Here is a 23786-nt window from a genome sequence, read left to right as displayed (position 1 = left end):
ACCACCGGGTGACCCGCGGATTCGACTCCTTGTGCAGGGCCATCCACTGTAGAGGTGCATGGTCCGTGACAAGGGTGAATTCCCGGCCCAACAGGTAGTACCTCAGCTGAGTGATCGCCCATTTAATCGCCAAAGCCTTCCTTTCCACCGCTGCATACCTGGTCTCCCGGTCCAACAGTTTCCGCTCAGGAACATGACGGGGTGTTCCACACCATCGACACTTTGGCTCAGCACGGCTCCCAGGCCTGTGTCCGAAGCGTCCATCTGGAGTATGAAAGGCAAAGAAAAGTTAGGTGCCATCAAAATAGGTGCAGACGTAAGGGCCTTCTTCAAGTCACCAAATGCAGTGCCTGTCTTTTCAGTCCATACCACAGTGTTCGGGGCCCCTTCTTTGTTAAATCGGTCAAGGGCCGCTCTCTCCAAAACCGGGTACAAACCGGCGTAGTACCCGCTAACCCGAAAGGCTTGGACCTGCCGCTTGGTTCATGGACGGGCCATTTCAAATGGCATCAATCTTGGAGCACTGTGGCCTTACGGTACCCCGGCCCACCAGGTAGCCTAAATATTTGGCCTCGCTTAATCCAAAGAAACACTTCCTGGGATTAATCCGGAGCCCGGCCTCACCAAGTGTCCGTAATACCGCTTGGACATGCTGTAGGTGTTCCTCCATGTGCTGGAATAGATGACCACGCCATCCAGGTAGGCAGCACTATATGAGTTATGAGGTAGCACTTTGCCCACCAGACGCTGGAAGGTGGCTGGGGCCCCGTGTAACCCAAATGGAAGGACACGATACTGCCAGTGTCCGCTAGGGATACTAAACGCGTTTTTTTCCTTCGCGGACTCCGTTAAGGGAACCGGCCAGTACCCTTTGTCATGTCAAGTGTGGTCAGATATTGAGCCTGTCCAAGCCTCTCGAGGAGGTCGTCCACGCGTGGCATTGGATAGGCATCAAATTGGGAGACTTGATTAAGCCGACGGAAGTCATTGCAGAACCTCCAACTCCTGTCAGGCTTACCGACAAGCACAATGGAGCTGGACCAGGGACTATAACTTTCCTCAATCACACCTAGTTCCAGCATGCGCTTGATCTCAAGCTCCACCTCAGCCTTTTTTGCCTCGGGAAGACGGTACGGGCGTTCTCGGACAACAACCCCGGGCTCTGTCACGATGTTGTGCTCAATCAGAGAGGTCCTTCCGGGGTGTTCACTGACTACCTCCCGAACGGTCCGGATAACTGTTTCCAGCTCCTGCCGCTGTCGGGGACTCAAGTCCGTGCCGAAGTTAAGGTCGTGTGTGTGAGCGAAGAGTGAGCGGGGCTGGCCGGAGGAGGGAGCGGGGTCCCTGTCCTTCCACGGTTTCAGCAGGTTCACATGATAAACCCGCTCCTTTGGCCGACGATTGGGTTGACTCACCAAATAGTCGACCAGTCCCTTCCTCTCCTTAACTTCAGTAGGGGCCCTGCCAGTGGGCAAGCAACTTAGAGTGGGAGGTAGGCACTAGGACCATGACCGATCTCCGGGCAGAACTCCCAAGAAGACGCGGTTGTAGTAACGGGCCTGTGCTGTTTGAGCCTCTTCCATGTGACTTTTAAGGACAGGCCGAATCTTTCCAAATCTATCGCAGAACTGCCGATATACTCTAGTATGTTTGTAGAGGGAAGAGCCTCTTCTTCCCACCCTTCTTTCAGAATATCTAATATGCCCCGAGGTTGTCGCCCATACAGTAGTTCAAAAGGGGAGAACCCCGTGGAGGCTTGTGGGACTTCCCGATAGGCAAAAAGGACGAGGGGGAGGAGCTGATCCCAGTTCCTTCCATCCTCGCTGACCACCTTATGCAGCATTTGCTTGAGAGTTTGATTAAACCTCTCTACTAATCCGTCGGTTTGAGGATGATACACCGAGGTCTTTAAATGCTTTATTTTCAGTAATCTGGCAGTCTCCTTGAACGTTTCCGAGGTGAAGGGGTCCCCTGGTCTGTCAAGACTTCCTTGGGGATCCCCACACGCGCAAATACCCCTAGTAATTCCCGTGCGATGGCTTTGGAGGTAGCTGAGCGCAATGGAACAGCTTCGGGGTATCGTGTAGCATAATCCACGAGGACTAAAATGTACTTGTGTCCTCGGGCTGAGGGCTCTAGGGTCCCACCAGGTCGACCCCGATTCTGTGGAAGGGAACATCAATCAAGGGAATAGGAACGAGAGGAGCACGGTCCTTCCTAGGAATTTGTCGCAGTTGACACTCCGGCAGGAAGCGCAAAAGCACTAACCTCCTCATTGATTCCTGGCCAGTAGAAACGGAGCTTGATCCGCTCCAGAGTTTTTCGGTGCCCAGGTGGCCACCTAGGAGGTGGGCGTGCTAGCTCGCAGACCTGCCGCCGGAAGGTGCGCGGCACTAGCAGCAGCCTCGTCTCCTGCCCGTCATGCATTGCTACACGGTAAAGGAGGTCATTATCTAGCACAAAGTAGGGGCCCTGTGGCATCGACTGATCAGTGCGCTGGCCATCGACAAGGACCACTGCATTTTTTGCAAACTTCAGGGAGTCGTTATTCCATTGCTCCCTTCTGAAAGAAGCCGGCGTCCTTTTAAATTGAAACCGCAACACGGAGAGAGGGTCAGTGCCGACCTCAATGGGCGTGGTTTCCTCCCGCTCCGCCGCGGCATTGGTGGATGACGTGTCAGCCTGCGACGCCCGGAGTTGCCACGCCACCCAGGACGGCTGCTTCATCTCTCTGCCGGCTGATTACACGGCGTGGAGGCAGCTTGAGACGGTTCATCTCCGTCCATAACGAGGCCCAACTTAACCCCGGGAGTGGTATGTGTCTCACCGCTTTAATTTCAGACCAGTCCCACCCCAGTATCACCGGGTGTGGAGGATCCGGAAGGATTGCCACGGTTACTTTCTGGACTGACCCTCCGTAGCTAATGATACAAGCGGCGATCCTTTTCCGGCGGGTTTCCCCGTGGACACAGGTTATACTGGTCTTGAACTTTAGCCATTGTCGCGGTAGCACAAAACGGCGGGCAACAATGGAAATGTTGCTGCCGGAATCGAGCAGAGCGGAAGTTTTAAACCCGTTAACGATCACCACGTCTGTGTGCGGGACCGTCAACGGGTTTGTCAGAGCACACCAAGCCCTCCTCCCCCTCCACCTGCATTCCTCCTCGTCTCCAAGCGGTTTGCGTGCCCGCGGCACCGCGGACGCCGATACAAGCTCCGGGCTGTACAGGGAGGGGCTAGGTCTTGGGACGTACCCCGACTGAGTTTGACAGAAGGACGGTTCTGCTCTCCCAGAGTGTAAGGCCGCCCTCTGTGTTTCCAGAAGCTCTATGAGCCCTGACATGTTCGTAAACTGCTCGCCCCAGACTGGCTGGGTGAAGCCATGGGGAAGCGCTTTCAGGAGCAGATAGCAAGCTACCTGCTCTATTACCTGGTAGGGCTTGTTTTCTAAGGACCGTAGCCACTGCCATACCTTTGCCCATAAGGACCAGGCTTGTTTACTGGTCGGCCGCTCAGGGTCCAACCTCCATTTTGTTATTTCACTCACCTGCCAGTCTGGGGCACCCCTAGGTGGTAAATGGGGCTGTGGTTTCACTGGGGGGCAGGCACTCTCCCCCAAGAGAGCATACTGAGTCCCTCTCGCCTCCCCCCTCCAGGGCAGCCCAATTCGGTGAGCCCCACCCGCACACTCCCTGGCCTCTCTAGATGGCCTAGTTCTACGTGCCGGGAACGGAGCCCGCACCGGGTCTCGCCAAACCACGGGGCACCCTCCCCGCCTGAATACTCGGCCCCGGTACGCTCCCACCTGGGTGTATTGCAGGTCCTGTCCCCTTCTCTTCTGGGACTTCTCCATCCTGCTGACTACGCCACTGTCACAAAACGAGAAAAAGACAGAAAAAGGTTTGGGGCCGCCACCCATGTAATTTGGTATCCTGGCTGCAAAAGTCGTTTTCTTTCAAAATACCAGCACTGAAGTGCTTACAACAGAGTCCAAAACAAGACTGTCAGAGAAGGGAAAAGGGAAGGCTTTTAAAGGGGGAGGCAGGAAGTGAGGTCATAAGGATCGGGCACGTGTTCATCATTGGATTAGGCCTGGATGTGAAATCAGGGAGGCCGGAGCTGGCAAGGTCTGTCTCCATTGGCTCGGTCCCAGAAGTGACGTCAAGAGAGACAGGTGGAACCTCTCGGGTTTGGTCTACAGGGAAGTGAGAAAGAGAGTTAGTGCACTCTGCCATATCCCGGCATGCCTCAGAACTGCCTTCACTCGAGCCCTTTAGCTGCCTACCATGACAATATACATATATATATATATATATATACATATACATATATACATATATATATATATATATACACACATATATATATACATATACATATATACAATTATAATTCAAAACGCTATTCTACCAAGTACCTTTCTCCGAGAAGATCTAGTCAGAAATAACCAGCCTCTAGAGGCCATGATTCCCTTTTGTATTCGGCGCTCCTGCGCTGACCAATTAAACTGTCCTACTTCATTCCTCCCGTGGTACGCGATGACGAGAACACGACTGCGAGAAGTGGCATCTCCTGCCCTGCAAAAATACTATAAAAGTCAAAGCAGTCGGCGTTCGCTCGTGTAGCTGTGCCGGCTTTTGAGAGGTAGACTGCCCTTCTGCCTTAAGTGAAAGTAAATAGTTTAACATTTTTTTCTCCTTCCCCGGGCTACAGCTCAGACAACTACAAACACGGGATCCCTTTTCTAAACCGCGGTTAACAAATACTACGACGCTTGACACTTTCTTTTACTCCTTTAGTGTTAGGTCGCGGCAGACACACGCAGGAGTGGAGGACCGACAATGCCATCCCAGCTGGTCAATAGCAAGGCTGTCTCTCCAGTCTACACAAGACCCACCGCGACACTCTCCAAAAGGCGCAAATATAGTCAGTGAAGACGTCTGTCTGTATTATATAAAAAGGAAAAAGGCAAGTTTCCTTTATACTTTTTAACCTTTTTTTCTCAAACAAATGAGTCTGTCAATACCATGCACTGGACACTTAACTAATGTTATTTAATTACTGGTAATGCCAGTAAGGCACATTACCACAGGGTTACTAACTTGTGTTTATTGGTAATAAGGAAGAACATTATGAGGAAGAAAGTAGGAAAACTGACGAAAGTAAAAATAGAGTGATGTGTGAATGTTTAATGTCTTGAGAGTTGAAAGAATTTACATGAAAAATGCAAAGTGTTAGCATGTAGAAAAGCCACTACTAAAGCAGAAAGCAGTAGAAAAAAGGAGTGTAAGCTGCCCATAATAAAAGTTAAGGCAGTAATAACGAGATCTGACTGAAACCCTAAAACATGGGCAAGTGACTTGCCTGAAGCCGAGGGGAGCTCAGTTAATGAGTGGAAATGGGAGTGTGAGCAAAAGAAGATGACTGAAAGGAAGAAAAAAGAGGAAGGATATTTCCTTTCATAAGCTGTGCTACTGAGACCTCATCTAGAGCCCTATGTGCAGTTGCAGTCATCATGCTGTAAAAAGAACAAATTAGCCTTGATGCTACGCAGAGAAGAGCAACAAAGTGCATCCTAGAACTAAAGAACACATCTTTAGGCTGGCTTAGGAGGCTGAGTAATTTAAACTCCTTTAGCTGTAAGCAGAGACCAAATCCAAGGCTTGAAAGTTCTAAAAACATTGAACAAGTGAACTAAATTAAATTGTGTATGATGTACTGAAGGAAATGTGAAAATTCATTCAAGAAATAACCTAGGAAGCACTTCTTTGTGAAAAGGGTCCTGGTAATTCTTAGTCTACAGTTGAATTCAGGAGTCTAACAATTTTTAAAAGGTATCTGGATGACATGTGGGATGATTTAGCTACTGTTCAAATTAAGTTAAAGAATAGAATGGTTTCCTTTCTTTTCATAGTCTTCTTATGTTATTATTTTAAATAGTGCATCAGATTTTTTACAAAGAAATGTAATAGGTGGCATAGTGGTTAGTGCTACTGCCTCATAGATCTTTCCATGCTTGATCATAAGTATGTGTGAAGTTTCCTCATTCTCCCAATGTGTGTATGGGTTTTCCTTCCACATCCTGAAACTTGAGCAGGTTGCTTTAATTGGTTATTGGTGCAGTATGGATGGAGATATGTGCATGGGTGGCAGTTGTTCTTGACTGGCACTCTGCCTTTGGTTGATTTCTGAACTGCACCCAGTGCTATTGGGATGGGCTTCTGTCCCTTGGTAACCATGATTAAGTAGAATGGAGAATGTTTGCTGTGAAAAAGTAAATATAGTCATAAAATAATAATAAATATATAATATATTATATACAAAGTAATATAATATAATAATAATAAATAATAATCTCGCTCCATCTTATATATCGGAATGCCTGACACATTATATTCCAAATCGTAAACCTTAGATCTTCAAATGAGTGTCTCCTTATAATTTCAAAAGCTAAACTTAAAAGAAGTGGTGAGGCGGCCTTCTGCTGTTATGCACCTAAAATCTGGAATAGCCTGCCAATAGGAATTCGCCAGGCAAATACAATAGAGCACTTTAAAAAACTGCTGAAAACACATTACTTTAACATGGCCTTTTTATAACTTCACTTTAACTTAATACTGATACTCTGTATGTTCAATTCATCATAATAACTATTCATAGTGGCTCCAAAATCTGTACTGACCCCTACTCTCTCTTCTGTTTCTGTGCCACCACCACCTACTCAAAGCATCATGATGCACCAACATTGATGGACTGAAAGCCAGAAGTCTACGTGACTATCATCATCAGGTCCTTCCATGAAAACCCTAAATACAAAGAGGACTGTTTGATTTATGTTAGGTAGATTGCCCAGAGGGGACTGGGCGGTCTCTTGGTCTGGAACCCCTACAGATTTTATTTTTTTTTTCTCCAGCATTTGGAGTTTTTTTTTTGTTTTTTCTGTCCACCCTGGCCATCGGACCTTACTTATTCTATGTTAATTAATGTTGACTTATGTTTATTTTTTATTGTGTCTTCTATTTTTCTATTCATTTTGTAAAGCACTTTGAGCTACATTTTTTTGTATGAAAATGTGCTATATAAATAAATGTTGATTGATTGATTGATTGAAAATGCTGTAGACATCATAAACAAGCCACTGTCCTCTCGTGGCCAAAAGTATGCTGCTGCCATATAAAAAACTGATACACACTTCTTACTGTTAAAGTTTCTAACAAGGTTTAAAACCACGTAGAGTTGTCACCTGCTTTAGGTTTGTTTCTGTCTTCTGTGTTTCCTTTCACCCTTCTATTTTAATTCACTGTTTGACTTCAGAGTGCACTTGTAAATATGAGATGTGTAAGTTTTGCCATATTGAGGGAGGCCCATTGAAATGTAACAGGCATCGTTCAAGAGTGTAACTGGGCAAAATTCAATTAACCAGTACTGTGAGAAAGGTAGTCTGAGCACAAGTAACCATGGCTGCCCAGCTGGAGCCTGGACTTAGCTCTATTGTAATACCGTGGTCACTATTGAAAGTGCTGGCTAGTATGTCACTGAGGTAGTGTGTGCCACTAGGTATAGCACAAGGCACACAAAAAATATTCAGAAATGAATTACAAAAAATTGTCACAAGCAATGCCAATCACAGGTCTTTATTTTTGGTTTCTGCACCAATTTCTCTTCCATCGTGTTCCAACTTTAATTCTGAATCCAATAGTCTTACATGAGTAACAGAACAAGCCACTATACCATATGCTACACAGGCTGGTTTTAATGGGACTAATAACATTATCCATGGTCGCTGCCGTTAGTAATAGTACTATAAAGCTATGTTCATATTACAAGCCTCATTGCTTAATACCAACTGTATGCTCAGATTGGATATGCCTATCTGGATAGTTTACATTAACAAGTACAAGTAACCTGTATCTAACTGTAATGTGAATGTAGGGTTACCAGATACCTGTAAACCCAAAGGAGGACAATGAAGGTCATAAAGGAGGACAAAGCCATGATAAAGGACGACAAAGGAGAATGAATCCCGTTCTATTCATGAAACACAGTGTGAACTGTGTGTTACAATGAAAACTTTAAAAACGACTAACTTGACAAGTCACAAAACAAGTCATCAAAATTAAAACTTATAATATAACTATGCAGTTTCATATTTTTCAGACGAGACTTTTCATCGTTCTTGGCAACACAGGTGTGGAACTCCAAAGAAGAAACATTCTTAAAATTGTACTTTGTAAGAAGAATTCCTCTGACATAGTCAACAGACAGTCTGCTTCTTTCTTTTTAACCACTGTCCGTTGATCAAGGCAAATGCTCTTTCAATGCTGACATTGTGCCCAGGAATATAAAAAAAAAATGTGCAGATTTTAAGCAGCTCTGAGTAATTGCCTTCATTTGCGCAACTTTGAAAGTATGAGCACCATTATTTATGAAGAAGACAGTGAAAAAACTTGTCATCCTTACCCTCCTGCGCATGATTTCAGGTTGCTGTACTGGTCAAACAACTGAACATCATCTACAGCAATACCCTTTTCACTCATACTGTATGCATGGTGTGATAAAGGCGCTATATAGCGCCTGACCCGACACAGATTCACACTGGAGGCACGGGTAAAATCAATAAAGTGTTTATTTTTCTTCACCTGTGGGACATGTCTTCCCCGTGAACCCAGTAGGCAATACACAGTCACAGTACAATAATAACCCAAAAGCACTTTCTCTTCTCCACCACTCCTCCCTGGCAAACTTGTCCTCCTCCTCCTGATTCTGGCTCCCAGAGTGGTGGCTGCTGGCCCCTTTTATAGTTCACCCGGAAGTGCTCCAGGTGCTTGATTGCCGTGTTCCGGCTGCACTTCCGGGTGTGGTGAATACGTGGTCCACAGGGGCTCAGGAGTCCCAGCTGCAGCACCCCCTGGCGGTGCCTGCGAGACTCAACAGGGTTGCACCCAACTCTAACTCCTGTGGAGCCCTGCGGGAACCTGAGGCACTACTCCAACCCATCTAGTGTCCAGGGGGATGTATTGCCCTGTCCAGGGCAGCTCCCCCTGAAGATACAGTGCAGGGGCTTCCCGGCTGGGCATGAACCCCAGCCCCTGCCACAATGGCAACAGGTCATCAAACATACTGTCTTTCATTTTGTTTAAAGACCAATGAAAAGCAATCCAATGAAAGCACCAAAATTCATCAAAGGGTGTCATCTACTTTTCCAAATAATCAATGCACCCATGGTACAAGGAATGAATCTCTGTCATGAATGTCTTGCATTCTTGTTCTCAGCCATCTTCATGCAACTTTTTCAGAACTTATCTCACTTTTAGGGAAATAAAAATTTCATTCTGTCTTTTAAGCAGTTTGCTTTGTTGACAGTAAGATGCTACAAACAGTCAACACTGATGTTTCTTCCCTTTCAATAGCTGAAATCACCTGAAATACTGACATCAACAAATGCAAAAAACCACAAATATACTTCTGAAAAGCTTCTTGAATAAATTTTTGATCGGCACTCAATTGCTGGAAATAGGTTGAGCCATCTGGTTTTGCTGTGTGTGGTGGATGGCCGGTCCTCACCCAGGCCACCAGGAGGAGCTCTCCCGACAGCGTGGACGGGCCCCGTATTCCAGTAGGGCCTTATGGACTTTGTATTCTTTAAGCACGGCCCTGCTGGATACCGCGGGGGCCACTGGGAGTCGCTGTAGGAGAGCCTGTGGACTTGTATGTGCCCTATACCCCGGAAGTGCGTCACAATCCCAGGACAGGAAGAGACGGCGTGCTTCCGGGGTGAAGAAATGGATTGTTTACCCTGACCCGGAAAGAATAAGGACTTGTGGACTGTTGGACAGGAACACCTCCGGGTCAGGGGATATAAAAGGATACAGAGAAAACCTAGATGCTGAGCTAAGTTGGGAGGTAGAGAAGCGAAAAGTCTGGGCGAGGAGGACTGGTTATTGTGATTAATAGTCTGTTTATGATAAGAATAGTGTGCAGTAGAGGGTGCTTGGTGCACATAAAAGTCAAAAAAAGAAGACTAAGTATATCTTCACCTAGAGTCCAGCGTGATATTTGAGGGTTCAAGAGGTGGATCAGAGCCTCACTGTTCACATCTGGCGTAGCCAGCAGGATTCCGGTCCATCTGTTTGGGTCGGAACCTGCTATAAAATTAAATATTGTGTGGGCAGACAACCCAGGAGGGTCACGCCTCGTTACACGGAGCTGCAACAACACCCCTATGGAGAGCGTTGCGTCTACGAGCCGCATTCTACTTCGGAGAATGATGGGGAAGAAGTCCGGGAAGAAAAAGGTCAGTCCCAGCTGGGTACAACACATGACGGACGGCGAGAGGACTTGGACATACCTGAATGGGAGCGAGGAAGACTGGCACTAATTCGGGCCGAGCGAGCCCGAATGGCGCAACAGTCGGAACACGGACAGCTACCGAGTGCGTCGGACTCCCTAGGTCGACCAGGGACTCCGCCGCCTAGTCCAGAGGTAGGTGCAGCGAAAATGCCTAACATTTCGGGGTGTTTTTCGTCCTGTTTTGCTGACGCCCGCATCCAGAAAATCAGCTGCGTATCAGATGCCTACCTCTTGATCCGGCAAGATGGCCGCGTTTCCCAGAAGGCAAGCCAGGATGCGAGACGACTAGCGACGCCCCCATATGAGGACAACAGCCTGATCAACCGTGGTGGATGCCGGGAAGGTGAAGGGCGCTCGGAGTCCTCCGATGAGGTTGTCCGTTCCCCGACGGTTCCGAGTCTCCTGGAAGGGGAGGGGAAGGCGAGCGAAGCAGCGCCAACAAAAACAGCAGCCAACAAGGAGCGGGAGATGATTGAACGGCCCGCCGTTGCAGTAGGAGGGGAGGAAGGCAGTCAGCTGACAATGGCCAGCTGATCCCTGAAGGACTGCAAGACCCAGGAGCCTTTGCGCTCCCCAGCTGAACACGTGCCAGGGAGGGACGTGCTCATTGGTTCCTGGCCGGAGGGTAGGACGGCAATTAATAAGTAGTGGTTGTCAAAGCACCGTGTCCCTGACAGTAGAATGTGGCACGATGACCGAATGGATGGGGGGCGGAGCAATCGGCCCGGGGAATGCATGTGACGTGGCTTTCCAGAGCAGTGCAGACCTCAAGACCCCGACCGGTCTTAGGTGCGGATTGTCTCTGGTGACAGGAGGGCCGGGGGAAGCGCCGATCGTACCGGTGCAGCTGAACAGTGCTGTTCATTGGAGCGATGAGGTGCTAATGACGCCGCCTCCTAATAAATGTGAGTTAATGGGCGTGCAAACGGCAAAGGGGCTCTCTTTCCCCAATAGAGAGACTCAAGCTGTGCACCGGCCCCAGAGTAAGCAGGAGATCCCCAAAAGAAGTTGAGGGTCTTCTGACAAGATGGACAAAAGGGCAGAGATGGCAAGTAAACCTCCCTTGGCGGAGGAAAGGGTGGAGCTGATGGAGTTCCCCCGGTGTTTTCAGCTTCGTAGAGGAAGGCCACCAGGAGGGCGGCGTCGGTTCTACAATTGTCGTCAGATGGGACACGTGTGGCGGTGCTGTCCTCAGAGGATAGGAGTTCGGGGGGACAGAAGGTACACCGTTCCCCCATGATTCTCTGAGGGACCTAGACAGCAGAGCCAAGCTCCAACCGATGCATTCTCCTGGAGGAAAACGGCCCTCATGGGGCTGGACGCTCCGCCCGGGTTGGCTTCGCTAAGAGGGGAGAACTGTGGTGGATGGCCGGCTTTAAGTTCCAGTCCTCACCCCCAGGCCGCCGGGAGGAGCTCTCCTGACAGCGTGGACGGGCCCCGAATTCCAGTAGGGCCTTATGGACTTTGTAGTCTTTATGCATGGCCCTGCTGGATACCGTGGGGCCACTGGGAGTCACTGTAGGAGGGCCCGTGGACTCGTATGTGCCCTATACCCTGGAAGTGCGTCACAATCCCAGGACAGGAAGAGACTGCGTGCTTCCGGGGTGAAGATATGGATTGTTTACCCTGACCCGGAAAGAATAAGGACTTGTGGACTGTTGGGCAGGAACACCTCCAGGTCAGGGGATATAAAAGGACACAGAGAAAACCCAGACGCTGAGCTGAGCTGGGAGGTAGAGGGGCGAAGTGTCTGGACGAGGAGGACTGGTTATTGTGATAAATAGTCTGTTTATGATAAGAATAGTGTGTAGTAAAGGGTGCTTGGTGCACATAAAAGACAATAAAAGAAGACTAAGTATATCTTCACCTAGAGTCCAGCGTGATATATGAGGGTTCAAGAGGTGGATCAGAGCCTCACTGTTCACATGTGGTATAGCGATTGCTGAGAGTTAACATCAACAAATTCACAGAAATCTTTTAGAGCCTCCATGCGAACAGTATACACAGAAAAATAGTTGAACAACTTGAGCACAATTGGTTCAACATCAACTGCCATTAAATTTGCACTGTGTCTTTTTAAGTGTGAAAAAACATTCTTGCCTTCCTCCTGTTGATGCCCCCAAAGTCTCCTGCAAATGCAACACATTTTGACGACAGATTGTATTTCTCAAGGGTTTCCAGCAGGTAATTAGACACCATTTCAGACATTTCATTTGGCATGCTGTCCATTACAAGTAATCTAGTTCCACCAGCTTTCCAATTAAAATACTGAATGATTATTGGGAATAATTTCTCTACACTATGGTTACTGGCATCAGTTTCAATTCCAAAGTAGTTAATGCCATTTAATGACTTTAATACTTCCATAACAGTGTGAGGACCAATGACATTGTTTATAATTGCTTCCATGTTTGTCCTGGAACATGTAATATCTTTAGCAACATCTTTAGGTTACAACATGAGTTACCACAGCTATGCTGATGACACACAGCTGTACTTATCTATAGCACCTGATGACTCCGACTCTTTCGATACACTAACACAATGTCTTACTGGTATTTCTGAATGGATGAATAGTAATTTTCTCAAACTAAATAAAGAGAAAACTGAAATTTTAGTAATTGGCAATAATGAATTCAGTGAGGTTATCATAAATAAACTTGATGCACTAGGCTTAAAAGTTAAGACGGAAGTAAAAAATTTAGGGGTAACCGTTGACTGTAATCTGAATTTTAAATCGCATATTCATCAGACCACTAGGACAGCATTTTTTCACTTAAGAAACATAGCTAAAGTTAGACCTCTTATATCATTGAAAGATGCAGAGAAATTAATTCACGCTTTTGTTTTCAGTAGACTAGATTACTGTAACGCACTCCTCTCAGGACTACCCAAAAAAGACATAAATCATTTGCAACGAGTGCAGAATGCAGCTGCTAGAATCCTAACTGGGAAAAAGAAAATCCGAACACATTTCTCCAGTTTTGATGTCACTACACTGGTTGCCTGTGTCATTCAGGATTGACTTTAAAATACTGCTTATGGTTTATAAAGCCTTAAATAATCTCGCTCCATCTTATATATCGGAATGCCTGACGCGTTATATTCCAAATCGTAACCTTAGATCTTCAAATGAGTGTCTCCTTATAATTCCAAAAGTAAAACTTAAAAGAAGTGGTGAGACGGCCTTCTGCTGTTATGCACCCAAAATCTGAAATAGCCTGCCAATAGGAATTCGCCAGGAAAATACAGTAGAGCACTTTAAAACACTGCTGAAAACACATTACTTTAACATGGCCTTTTTATAACTTCACTTTAACTTAATACTGATACTCTGTATGTTCAATTCTTCATAATAATTATTCACAGTGGCTCCAAAATCCATATTGACCCCTACTCTCTTCTGTTTCTTTTTCCGGTTTTTTTGGTGGTGGCTGCGCCACCACCACCTACTCAAAGCATCATGATGCACCAACATTGATGGACTGAAAGCCAGAAGTCTACGTGACCATCATCATCAGGTCCTTCCATGAAAACCCTAAATACAAAGAGGACTGTTTGACTTATGTTAGGTAGATTGCCCAGAGGGGACTGGGCGGTCTCTTGGTCTGGAACCCCTACAGATTTTATTTTTTTCTCCAGCCTTTGGAGTTTTTTTTGTTTTTCTGTCCACCCTGGCCATCGGACCTTACTCTTATTCTATGTTAATTAATGTTGACTTATGTTTATCTTTTATTGTGTCTTCTATTTTTCTATTCATTTTGTAAAGCACTTTGAGCTACATTTTTTTGTATGAATATGTGCTATATAAATAAATGTTGATTGATTGATTGATTGATTGATAGCAGTTTTGGAGTCACCAAACAGCCTTCACATCTTCACATTAGACCAGCAGTGCAATCCATAGATTTACATGACTGATGATGAGTGACAGTGTGAAATGCTAATGTTGTTTTGGCAGCACATGTCTTTAAAGATTCTGCCGAATGTTTTGGTTGAAAAAATGACGTGACTTTTGCAGACAAAGCAAACAATGTTTCTGTGGTTTTTTTTCTCTGTTAACATGTCATTCAAAATTACTGATACCCTTGTTTGCAACGGACACATAAGAATCATAAATTAAACACTTTGCTTCATTTTTGGTTTGTCCTTCACCAAAGCACGGATACTTTGTTTTCATGTGGTCCAAGAATTTTCATTTCCTCTTCTTAGTGTTGCTTCTGTGCAACATTTTTACATAAAAGACTACTGCATGTTCGTATAACAAGCATGGACAACATAAAATGATGAAGTGGGTGTGGGCACGTAGCTGTGTTTTCTTTTCGATAAAACATACATGAATAGAGATGATATTGTGCGATTTCAGCCAATAACACAGTCAGCGATTGATGAAAGCCAGAGATTTTCACCTTTTTAGGCAATGCCTGCCAGACGGAGGGCACAACCCAAAAAGAGAACATGTCTTCCTTTTGCCGGATGTCTGGTAACCCTATGTGAATGCATCTGTCCTCAGAAACAGCACGCATATGCATGTTGATATGTTTGTGCACGAGTTATCAGTGTCACTTACTTCAAAAACTGTCACATTTGTGACATGACTCATGATTTTAAAACCAACAAAATGGACGCACTAGTAGCTACTGTATACAATGCATATTGCTTTGAAGGACGGCGAACAGTACTTCAGCTGTACACTATTAGGTCAACAAGGCAAAAAGAAAATCCACACAACTATCTTTTGCTGTTTTCACAGCTATTGCTGGCACTGCTGCGCAAAGAGAAGTGTGGGTACAAGAAAGGAGCCAGCAATGGAGGGACTGTGACTGTTGTCACAGCTGTAGCTTTCTTCCATTGTTGGTTTGCTGAGCTGCCCCTGCTGACTGATGATGACAGCTCTGCCCATGAGTATAGGCAAAAAAAAAAACAAATGAATTCTGATATGACCATTATATTTCATGTCTTGTAGCCACAAATCAGAAACATATCCAATCTGGGACCATGTACAAAACTGATTTCTGTGTCTAAACAGCCCTGAAAACATTACATTTGTAACACAAGAAGGCAAAAAATCAGATTTGTGTCATTTCACACTTGTAATGTGAATGCAGTCTTACAATGAAGTAGAGAAGGAGCCATTAAAATGTGTGACATAAATTCAAAAACAAGTAACAAGTGGGTTTTCAACTAAAATTTGACTAAGTCTCACAAAATTGAAGAAATTTAAAAAAAGTGAAACACGGGTGAATAAGCATTGGCCTGGAACTGATTGATTTCATTTTGGAAAAGTGAAGATGCCAGGATCAGTAGGTTTTAGCTACTTCATAGTTTTAAAAGTTTGTGCAGCATTGCAAAATGTTCTGCAGTGTTAAATCAAACAGCTTTTACCTTGGCAGCAGAGTTATGAAGAAAACTGAGGACAGATGAGCTAACTAAAATGTCTGTGGTTACAGCATTTGGTTCAGGACGATACAGCAGCATTCAGAATCTCTTGTAAATTGTTGAAATTGTTGAAGGCGCATTCTTTTGAAAAAAAACATTCTAATTGCAAGATGATAAAAGCATGAAAGAGCCTTTCAGCTTCAGATCTAGAGAGGTAAGGTTGGACTCAAATGAGATCAAAAAGCCATTCTTGATGCAAGTACTGTATGACTCTAAGGCTGGTTATTGAGAAGGATGTGGTTTAATAGAAAGTAGTCAAGTTGTTGAGCTGATGCCACCCAGAACAAAAACAACTTTGCTTGTGCTAAAATGGAGAAGCAAGTGTTATTTGATGTTTAATTTTAACTAAATGAGGTCATTGAAACAGTCACTCAGGTCAGGTTTTTCAACTAAAAGGCATTGTCATCATCATCACGTAAGGAGTTAATGCTGGAAACCACACATCCCACTGGCAACATACAGGAACTAAAAGAAATGGACCATGGGTCACTGGGGAGGAGATGTCCTCACCTTCAAAGACAACTGACTGCACACAGCTGGAGATCTCAGAAGACATCCCGGAGCATCCAGTCCCTTCAGATGTTTTAGGGTGTTGTTGATGTCAGCAATGTCAGCAAAAACACAGTAGTGGGGGAATGTTGGCGATAGGAGAAAGGAGGTTCAAACTAACTTTAAATGCCATAATGCAGCCAACTATTAACATTCTATATAAGATAAACAACACCTGGAATTGTCCTTCATATCTTATCATTTGAAGCAAGTCCAGTTCATTGTGAACAGTAACTTTATAATAACGTGGCACAGTGCAAGACTATAACAACAGGATTGTTTGTATTGTGTTTATTTTAATGTTTTTTTTTTGTACAGCACTTTGGCACAACCTCTGTTTTTTTAAATGTGGTTTTATAAATAAATAATCTAATCTAATCTATAATGTAGTAAGGAGCCATGTCCAGGACATAAAAGTTGCACGCATTCTTCCTTTCACATTTAATAATTAGTTTCTTCAACAAATATTTCATGGACAGATATTGTTGACTTCCATTTATGTAAATAAGTTTATATTTTGTTTTTTGTTTGCTTTAATAAATCTATCTCTTTATGTTGTCACAGATGGCGGGATTCTTGTCCAGCTGGGACACCTATTCATTGTATGGACCGGGGAGCAAGGCTGGTGAGGACAGTATCTCCCGGAACGTTAGATGGCACCCCATGGGTTGCAGCGGTGCCTGGGACTCAGCAGGGCTTCAAAGAAGTTGGAGTTGCGTGCAGCCATGTTGGGATCTGGGGGTGATGCCAGGGAGTGCAGCAACAGCTGCTGATTCTTCTTGGGCAGGTTTTCCACCACACCTGGAAGTGCTGCCGGAAGTGGTCAATGAACACCTGGAGCACTTCCAGGTGGGCTATAAAAGGAGCCAGAAACCACCACTCCAGGAGCCAGAGTCGGGAGGAGGGAGACAAAGCTTGCCGGAGAGGAGTGAAGGATAAAGAGAATAAAGTATTGCTTTTGTGTTGTGCATATTGGAACTGTGTTGTGCCTTTGGGAATGGGGAAGGCTTTGCCCACAGGCAGAAGAAAAGAAAAATAAAACATTTATTTCTTTTATAAGTGTGTCTCCCGTATCAGGTCAGGCCCTGTTATAGTGCCTTTGTCACTATTTATACTAATTTTGTATTTAATAATTTGCAAAATTTGAATTTACATTGAGTGACTCTAAAGGCTATCTTTGTATCTGGTTATTCGTCTTTATTACCATCATCTGAAAAATCTTAAAACAGCCCATCAAGACCTGGGGCCTCATGTATAAACGGTGCGCACACACAGAAATGTTGCGTAAGAACTTTTCCACGTTCAAATCGCGATGTATAAAACCTACACTTGGCGTAAAGCCACGCACTTTTCCACGGTACCTCATGCCTTGTCGCATACGCAAGTTCTCCGCTCGGTTTTGCAAACTGGCGGCACCCAGCGTCAATGCAATGGTACTGTTCTTGTGTGATTACTCATTATTTTCATGATGCGGCTTTATAAATACACAGAAACTAACTGCATATTGTTTATTAGTGTAATGCATCTGATTGTAATTAACTCGTAACAATATAATGGTCCAGGAACAGCCATAGTATTCCAAATACCATAACTGCTTTAGCGTTGTTACTCTCACTTCTCCTTCTTCTTCTTCTTCTTTCAGCTCCTCCCATTAGGAGTTGCCACAGCGGATCATCTTTTTCCATATTACTCTCACTGCACGACTCAGAGTATTTATATCACTGTATCTGAGTGTGAATCACAGCAGCAGCTGATCGGAAAGAGAATTATCGGTATACAGCTTTAAGGACACGCTGTCTCAGCCACTGCAAAATGTTTTAAAGCCTTTCCTGTCACAGAATTATCTTTAAAAGACTTCCCAAGAACTTTATAATTGCACCTTTTTTATCATTGCAGAACAGTTTAAATACCTCGGGTAAACATCACAAGTAAACATAAAGCTCTTTATCAAAAAATTTCGTCGTCTGTATGGAAAAAATTAAACAAGACTTGCATAGATGGTCAACCCTTCATCTCACACTAGCTGGAAGAATTAACACTGTTAAGATGAATATTCTTCCTAAGCTCCTTTTTATTTCAAAACATACCAATATACATTAATAAATCGTTCTTTAAGCAATTAGATTCAACAATAACCTCATTTATTTGGAATTCTAAACATCCACGCATCAAAAGAGCGACCCTACAAAGACAAAAGGCAGAAGGCGGCATGGCTCTACCTAACTTCCAGTTTTATTACTGGGCGCAAATATACAGTCGATAAGAACCTGGACACAAATAGAAGAACATACACAGGCATGGACCGCAATAGAAGTAAAATCCTGCAGTACTTCTTTGTATTCCTTGCTTTGTGCTCCAATAAACACACGCTATCGGCAATACACTAATAACCCAATTGTGCTCCACTCACTTAGAATCTGGAACCAATGTAGAAAGCATTTTAAGACGGAGAAGCTTCTTTCTGTGGCACCCCTGCAAAAGAACCACCTCTTTCAACCCTCACAAACATATGCAGTTTTTAATATCTGGAAAAATTTGGAATTAACTTGCTTAGAGATCTTTATATAGACAACGTCTTTGCATCCTATGAACAATTACGTTCCAAATTTAACATTCCAGCTACAAATTTCTTTCACTATCTTCAAATCAGGAACTTTGTTAAACAGAACCTTCCAGATTTTCCTCATCTTGCACCCTCATCCACGCTGGAAAAATTATTGCTCAATTTCAAGGAGTTAGACTCCATCTCTACAATATATAAAATCCTTTTACAATCCCTTCCTTTCAAAGATCCAAGAGGACACTGGGAAAATGACCTCTCAATTAATATATCAGAAAAGGAGTGGAAAGTAGCAATGCAGAGAATTCACTCAAGCTCCATATGCAAAGCATACAATTATACAACTCAAAATTATATATCGAGCACATCTGTCTCGACTAAAACTCTCAAAATGTTTCCAGGGCATGATCCAACCTGCGAACGTTGCAACCAAGCCCCAGCCTCACTAGGTCACATGTTCTGGGCCTGCTCCAAATTAACATTATTCTGGACAAAAATTTTAATTACCTCTCAGACAGTCTTGGACTCACAATCCCTCCTAACCCATTAACAGCTGTGTTTGGGGTTCTTCCAGAGGGTCTTAAAGTGGAGAAAGACAAACAAACTGTGATTGCATTCACTACACTGTTGGCACGCAGACTTATTCTGATAAACTGGAAGAACCCAAACTCTCCTCTTTAAGTCAGTGGGAAACTGATGTGTTATATTATTTAAAATTGGAAAAATCAAATACTCAGTTAGAGGATCTGTGCAGACTTTTTCAAAACATGGCAGGATCTAATCAGTAATATTTTGAAATGATTTTATAAAGCACAGAGAATTTGTTGATTTAGGTATTTTTAAAAGCCTTAAATTTTACACCGTTTGGCTTGCTCTCTCTCTCAAGGGTGGGGATCGATCTGTTCTTAGCATAATTTTTTTTTGTAAAACTTGATTGCTATGTATTGATTGTAATAAAATTAATAAATAAATAAATAAATAAAAAAAAAAAAAACATACATGAATAGAGATGATATTGTGCGATTTCAGCCAATAACACAGTCAGCGATTGATGAAAGCCAGAGATTTTCACCTTTTTAGGCAATGCCTGCCAGACGGAGGGCACAACCCAAAAAGAGAACATGTCTTCCTTTTGCCGGATGTCTGGTAACCCTATGTGAATGCATCTGTCCTCAGAAACAGCACGCATATGCATGTTGATATGTTTGTGCACGAGTTATCAGTGTCACTTACTTCAAAAACTGTCACATTTGTGACATGACTCATGATTTTAAAACCAACAAAATGGACGCACTAGTAGCTACTGTATACAATGCATATTGCTTTGAAGGACGGCGAACAGTACTTCAGCTGTACACTATTAGGTCAACAAGGCAAAAAGAAAATCCACACAACTATCTTTTGCTGTTTTCACAGCTATTGCTGGCACTGCTGCGCAAAGAGAAGTGTGGGTACAAGAAAGGAGCCAGCAATGGAGGGACTGTGACTGTTGTCACAGCTGTAGCTTTCTTCCATTGTTGGTTTGCTGAGCTGCCCCTGCTGACTGATGATGACAGCTCTGCCCATGAGTATAGGCAAAAAAAAAAACAAATGAATTCTGATATGACCATTATATTTCATGTCTTGTAGCCACAAATCAGAAACATATCCAATCTGGGACCATGTACAAAACTGATTTCTGTGTCTAAACAGCCCTGAAAACATTACATTTGTAACACAAGAAGGCAAAAAATCAGATTTGTGTCATTTCACACTTGTAATGTGAATGCAGTCTTACAATGAAGTAGAGAAGGAGCCATTAAAATGTGTGACATAAATTCAAAAACAAGTAACAAGTGGGTTTTCAACTAAAATTTGACTAAGTCTCACAAAATTGAAGAAATTTAAAAAAAAGTGAAACACGGGTGAATAAGCATTGGCCTGGAACTGATTGATTTCATTTTGGAAAAGTGAAGATGCCAGGATCAGTAGGTTTTAGCTACTTCATAGTTTTAAAAGTTTGTGCAGCATTGCAAAATGTTCTGCAGTGTTAAATCAAACAGCTTTTACCTTGGCAGCAGAGTTATGAAGAAAACTGAGGACAGATGAGCTAACTAAAATGTCTGTGGTTACAGCATTTGGTTCAGGACGATACAGCAGCATTCAGAATCTCTTGTAAATTGTTGAAATTGTTGAAGGCGCATTCTTTTGAAAAAAACATTCTAATTGCAAGATGATAAAAGCATGAAAGAGCCTTTCAGCTTCAGATCTAGAGAGGTAAGGTTGGACTCAAATGAGATCAAAAAGCCATTCTTGATGCAAGTACTGTATGACTCTAAGGCTGGTTATTGAGAAGGATGTGGTTTAATAGAAAGTAGTCAAGTTGTTGAGCTGATGCCACCCAGAACAAAAACAACTTTGCTTGTGCTAAAATGGAGAAGCAAGTGTTATTTGATGTTTAATTTTAACTAAATGAGGTCATTGAAACAGTCACTCAGGTCAGGTTTTTCAACTAAAAGGCATTGTCATCATCATCACGTAAGGAGTTAATGCTGGGAAACCACACATCCCACTGGCAACATACAGGAACTAAAAAGAAATGGACCATGGGTCACTGGGGAGGAGATGTCCTCACCTTCAAAGACAACTGACTGCACACAGCTGGAGATCTCAGAAGACATCCCGGAGCATCCAGTCCCTTCAGATGTTTTAGGGTGTTGTTGATGTCAGCAATGTCAGCAAAAACACAGTAGTGGGGGCGAATGTTGGCCGATAGGAGAAAGGGTTCAAACTAACTTTAAATGCCATAATGCAGCCAACTATTAACATTCTATATAAGATAAACAACACCTGGAATTGTCCTTCATATCTTATCATTTGAAGCAAGTCCAGTTCATTGTGAAGCAGTAACTTTATAATAACGTGGCACAGTGCAAGACTATAACAACAGGATTGTTTGTATTGTGTTTATTTTAATGTTTTTTTTTTGTACAGCACTTTGGCACAACCTCTGTTTTTTTAAATGTGGTTTTATAAATAAATAATCTAATCTAATCTATAATGTAGTAAGGAGCCATGTCCAGGACATAAAAGTTGCACGCATTCTTCCTTTCACATTTAATAATTAGTTTCTTCAACAAATATTTCATGGACAGATATTGTTGACTTCCATTTATGTAAATAAGTTTATATTTTGTTTTTTGTTTGCTTTAATAAATCTATCTCTTTATGTTGTCACAGATGGCCGGGATTCTTGTCCAGCTGGGACACCTATTCATTGTATGGACCGGGGGAGCAAGGCTGGTGAGGACAGTATCTCCCCCGGAACGTTAGATGGCACCCCCATGGGTTGCAGCGGTGCCTGGGACTCCAGCAGGGCTTCAAAGAAGTTGGAGTTGCGTGCAGCCATGTTGGGATCTGGGGGTGATGCCAGGGAGTGCAGCAACAGCTGCTGATTCTTCTTGGGCAGGTTTTCCACCACACCTGGAAGTGCTGCCGGAAGTGGTCAATGAACACCTGGAGCACTTCCAGGTGGGCTATAAAAGGAGCCAGAAACCACCACTCCAGGAGCCAGAGTCGGGAGGAGGGAGACAAAGCTTGCCGGAGAGGAGTGAAGGATAAAGAGAATAAAGTATTGCTTTTGTGTTGTGCATATTGGAACTGTGTTGTGCCTTTGGGAATGGGGAAGGCTTTGCCCACAGGCAGAAGAAAAGAAAAATAAAACATTTATTTCTTTTATAAGTGTGTCTCCCGTATCAGGTCAGGCCCTGTTATAGTGCCTTTGTCACTATTTATACTAATTTTGTATTTAATAATTTGCAAAATTTGAATTTACATTGAGTGACTCTAAAGGCTATCTTTGTATCTGGTTATTCGTCTTTATTACCATCATCTGAAAAATCTTAAAACAGCCCATCAAGACCTGGGGCCTCATGTATAAACGGTGCGCACACACAGAAATGTTGCGTAAGAACTTTTCCACGTTCAAATCGCGATGTATAAAACCTACACTTGGCGAAAGCCACGCACTTTTCCACGGTACCTCATGCCTTGTCGTACGCAAGTTCTCCGCTCGGTTTTGCAAACTGGCGGCACCCAGCGTCAATGCAATGGTACTGTTCTTGTGTGATTACTCATTATTTTCATGATGCGGCTTTATAAATACACAGAAACTAACTGCATATTGTTTATTAGTGTAATGCATCTGATTGTAATTAACTCGTAACAATATAATGGTCCAGGGAACAGCCATAGTATTCCAAATACCATAACTGCTTTAGCGTTGTTACTCTCACTTCTCCTTCTTCTTCTTCTTCTTTCAGCTCCTCCCATTAGGAGTTGCCACAGCGGATCATCTTTTTCCATATTACTCTCACTGCACGACTCAGAGTATTTATATCACTGTATCTGAGTGTGAATCACAGCAGCAGCTGATCGGAAAGAGAATTATCGGTATACAGCTTTAAGGACACGCTGTCTCAGCCACTGCAAAATGTTTTAAAGCCTTTCCTGTACGGACCTCGCGGTTCAGAAACAGTTTAATCCCAAGAACTTTAAATGCACTCAATCAATTGCTCCTTGTAGAACGGTTTGTACTTATAAGTACAATCACCCCACTGTAAACTTCACTACAGTTATAATATCTCACAACCTGGGCCACTTAATAAAGCGCGTATTTACATATGATGACGATATCATTTTTAAGGTGAAATGCAGCAAAATATGTTTGTTAAATTATACACATAAAACTTTAACTTCATTTAAATAATCTATATTCTTCACTGGGAGTGTCATGAAGGATAGAATAATTAAACATGTACTACGAAGATATTTCAATGTTCTTTAAACGTTTTGAAGAAGCGGCGCTAAGCTTACAGATGGCTTAACGTCTATTACAGAGCTGATTGTA

At 43.6% G+C, this 23786-nt stretch overlaps 1 protein-coding gene across 2 annotated transcripts in view; it reads left to right on the top strand.

Annotated features, from left to right (window-relative positions):
* LOC120518496 overlaps positions 1 to 22421 on the top strand; it is a 99081-nt gene extending 76660 nt beyond the window's left edge. The window contains exon 6 of one of the 2 annotated variants that reach the window (XM_039741314.1): positions 22118 to 22421. In XM_039741314.1, coding sequence (XP_039597248.1) covers positions 22118 to 22210 — 93 coding nt within the window. In that variant the 3' untranslated portion in view covers positions 22211 to 22421. Of the gene's footprint in view, positions 1 to 4799; positions 6279 to 22117 lie in introns of those variants that run through there. The other variant, XM_039741316.1, reaches the window with a different exon arrangement.
* Positions 22422 to 23786: the final 1365 nt, after the last annotated feature.

This window comes from Polypterus senegalus, chromosome 18, assembly GCF_016835505.1.
Source record: "Polypterus senegalus isolate Bchr_013 chromosome 18, ASM1683550v1, whole genome shotgun sequence".
Lineage (NCBI taxonomy): Eukaryota > Metazoa > Chordata > Cladistia > Polypteriformes > Polypteridae > Polypterus > Polypterus senegalus.
The sequence above is the reverse complement of the archived record's forward strand: the minus strand, read 5'-3'. Positions and strand labels throughout refer to the sequence as shown.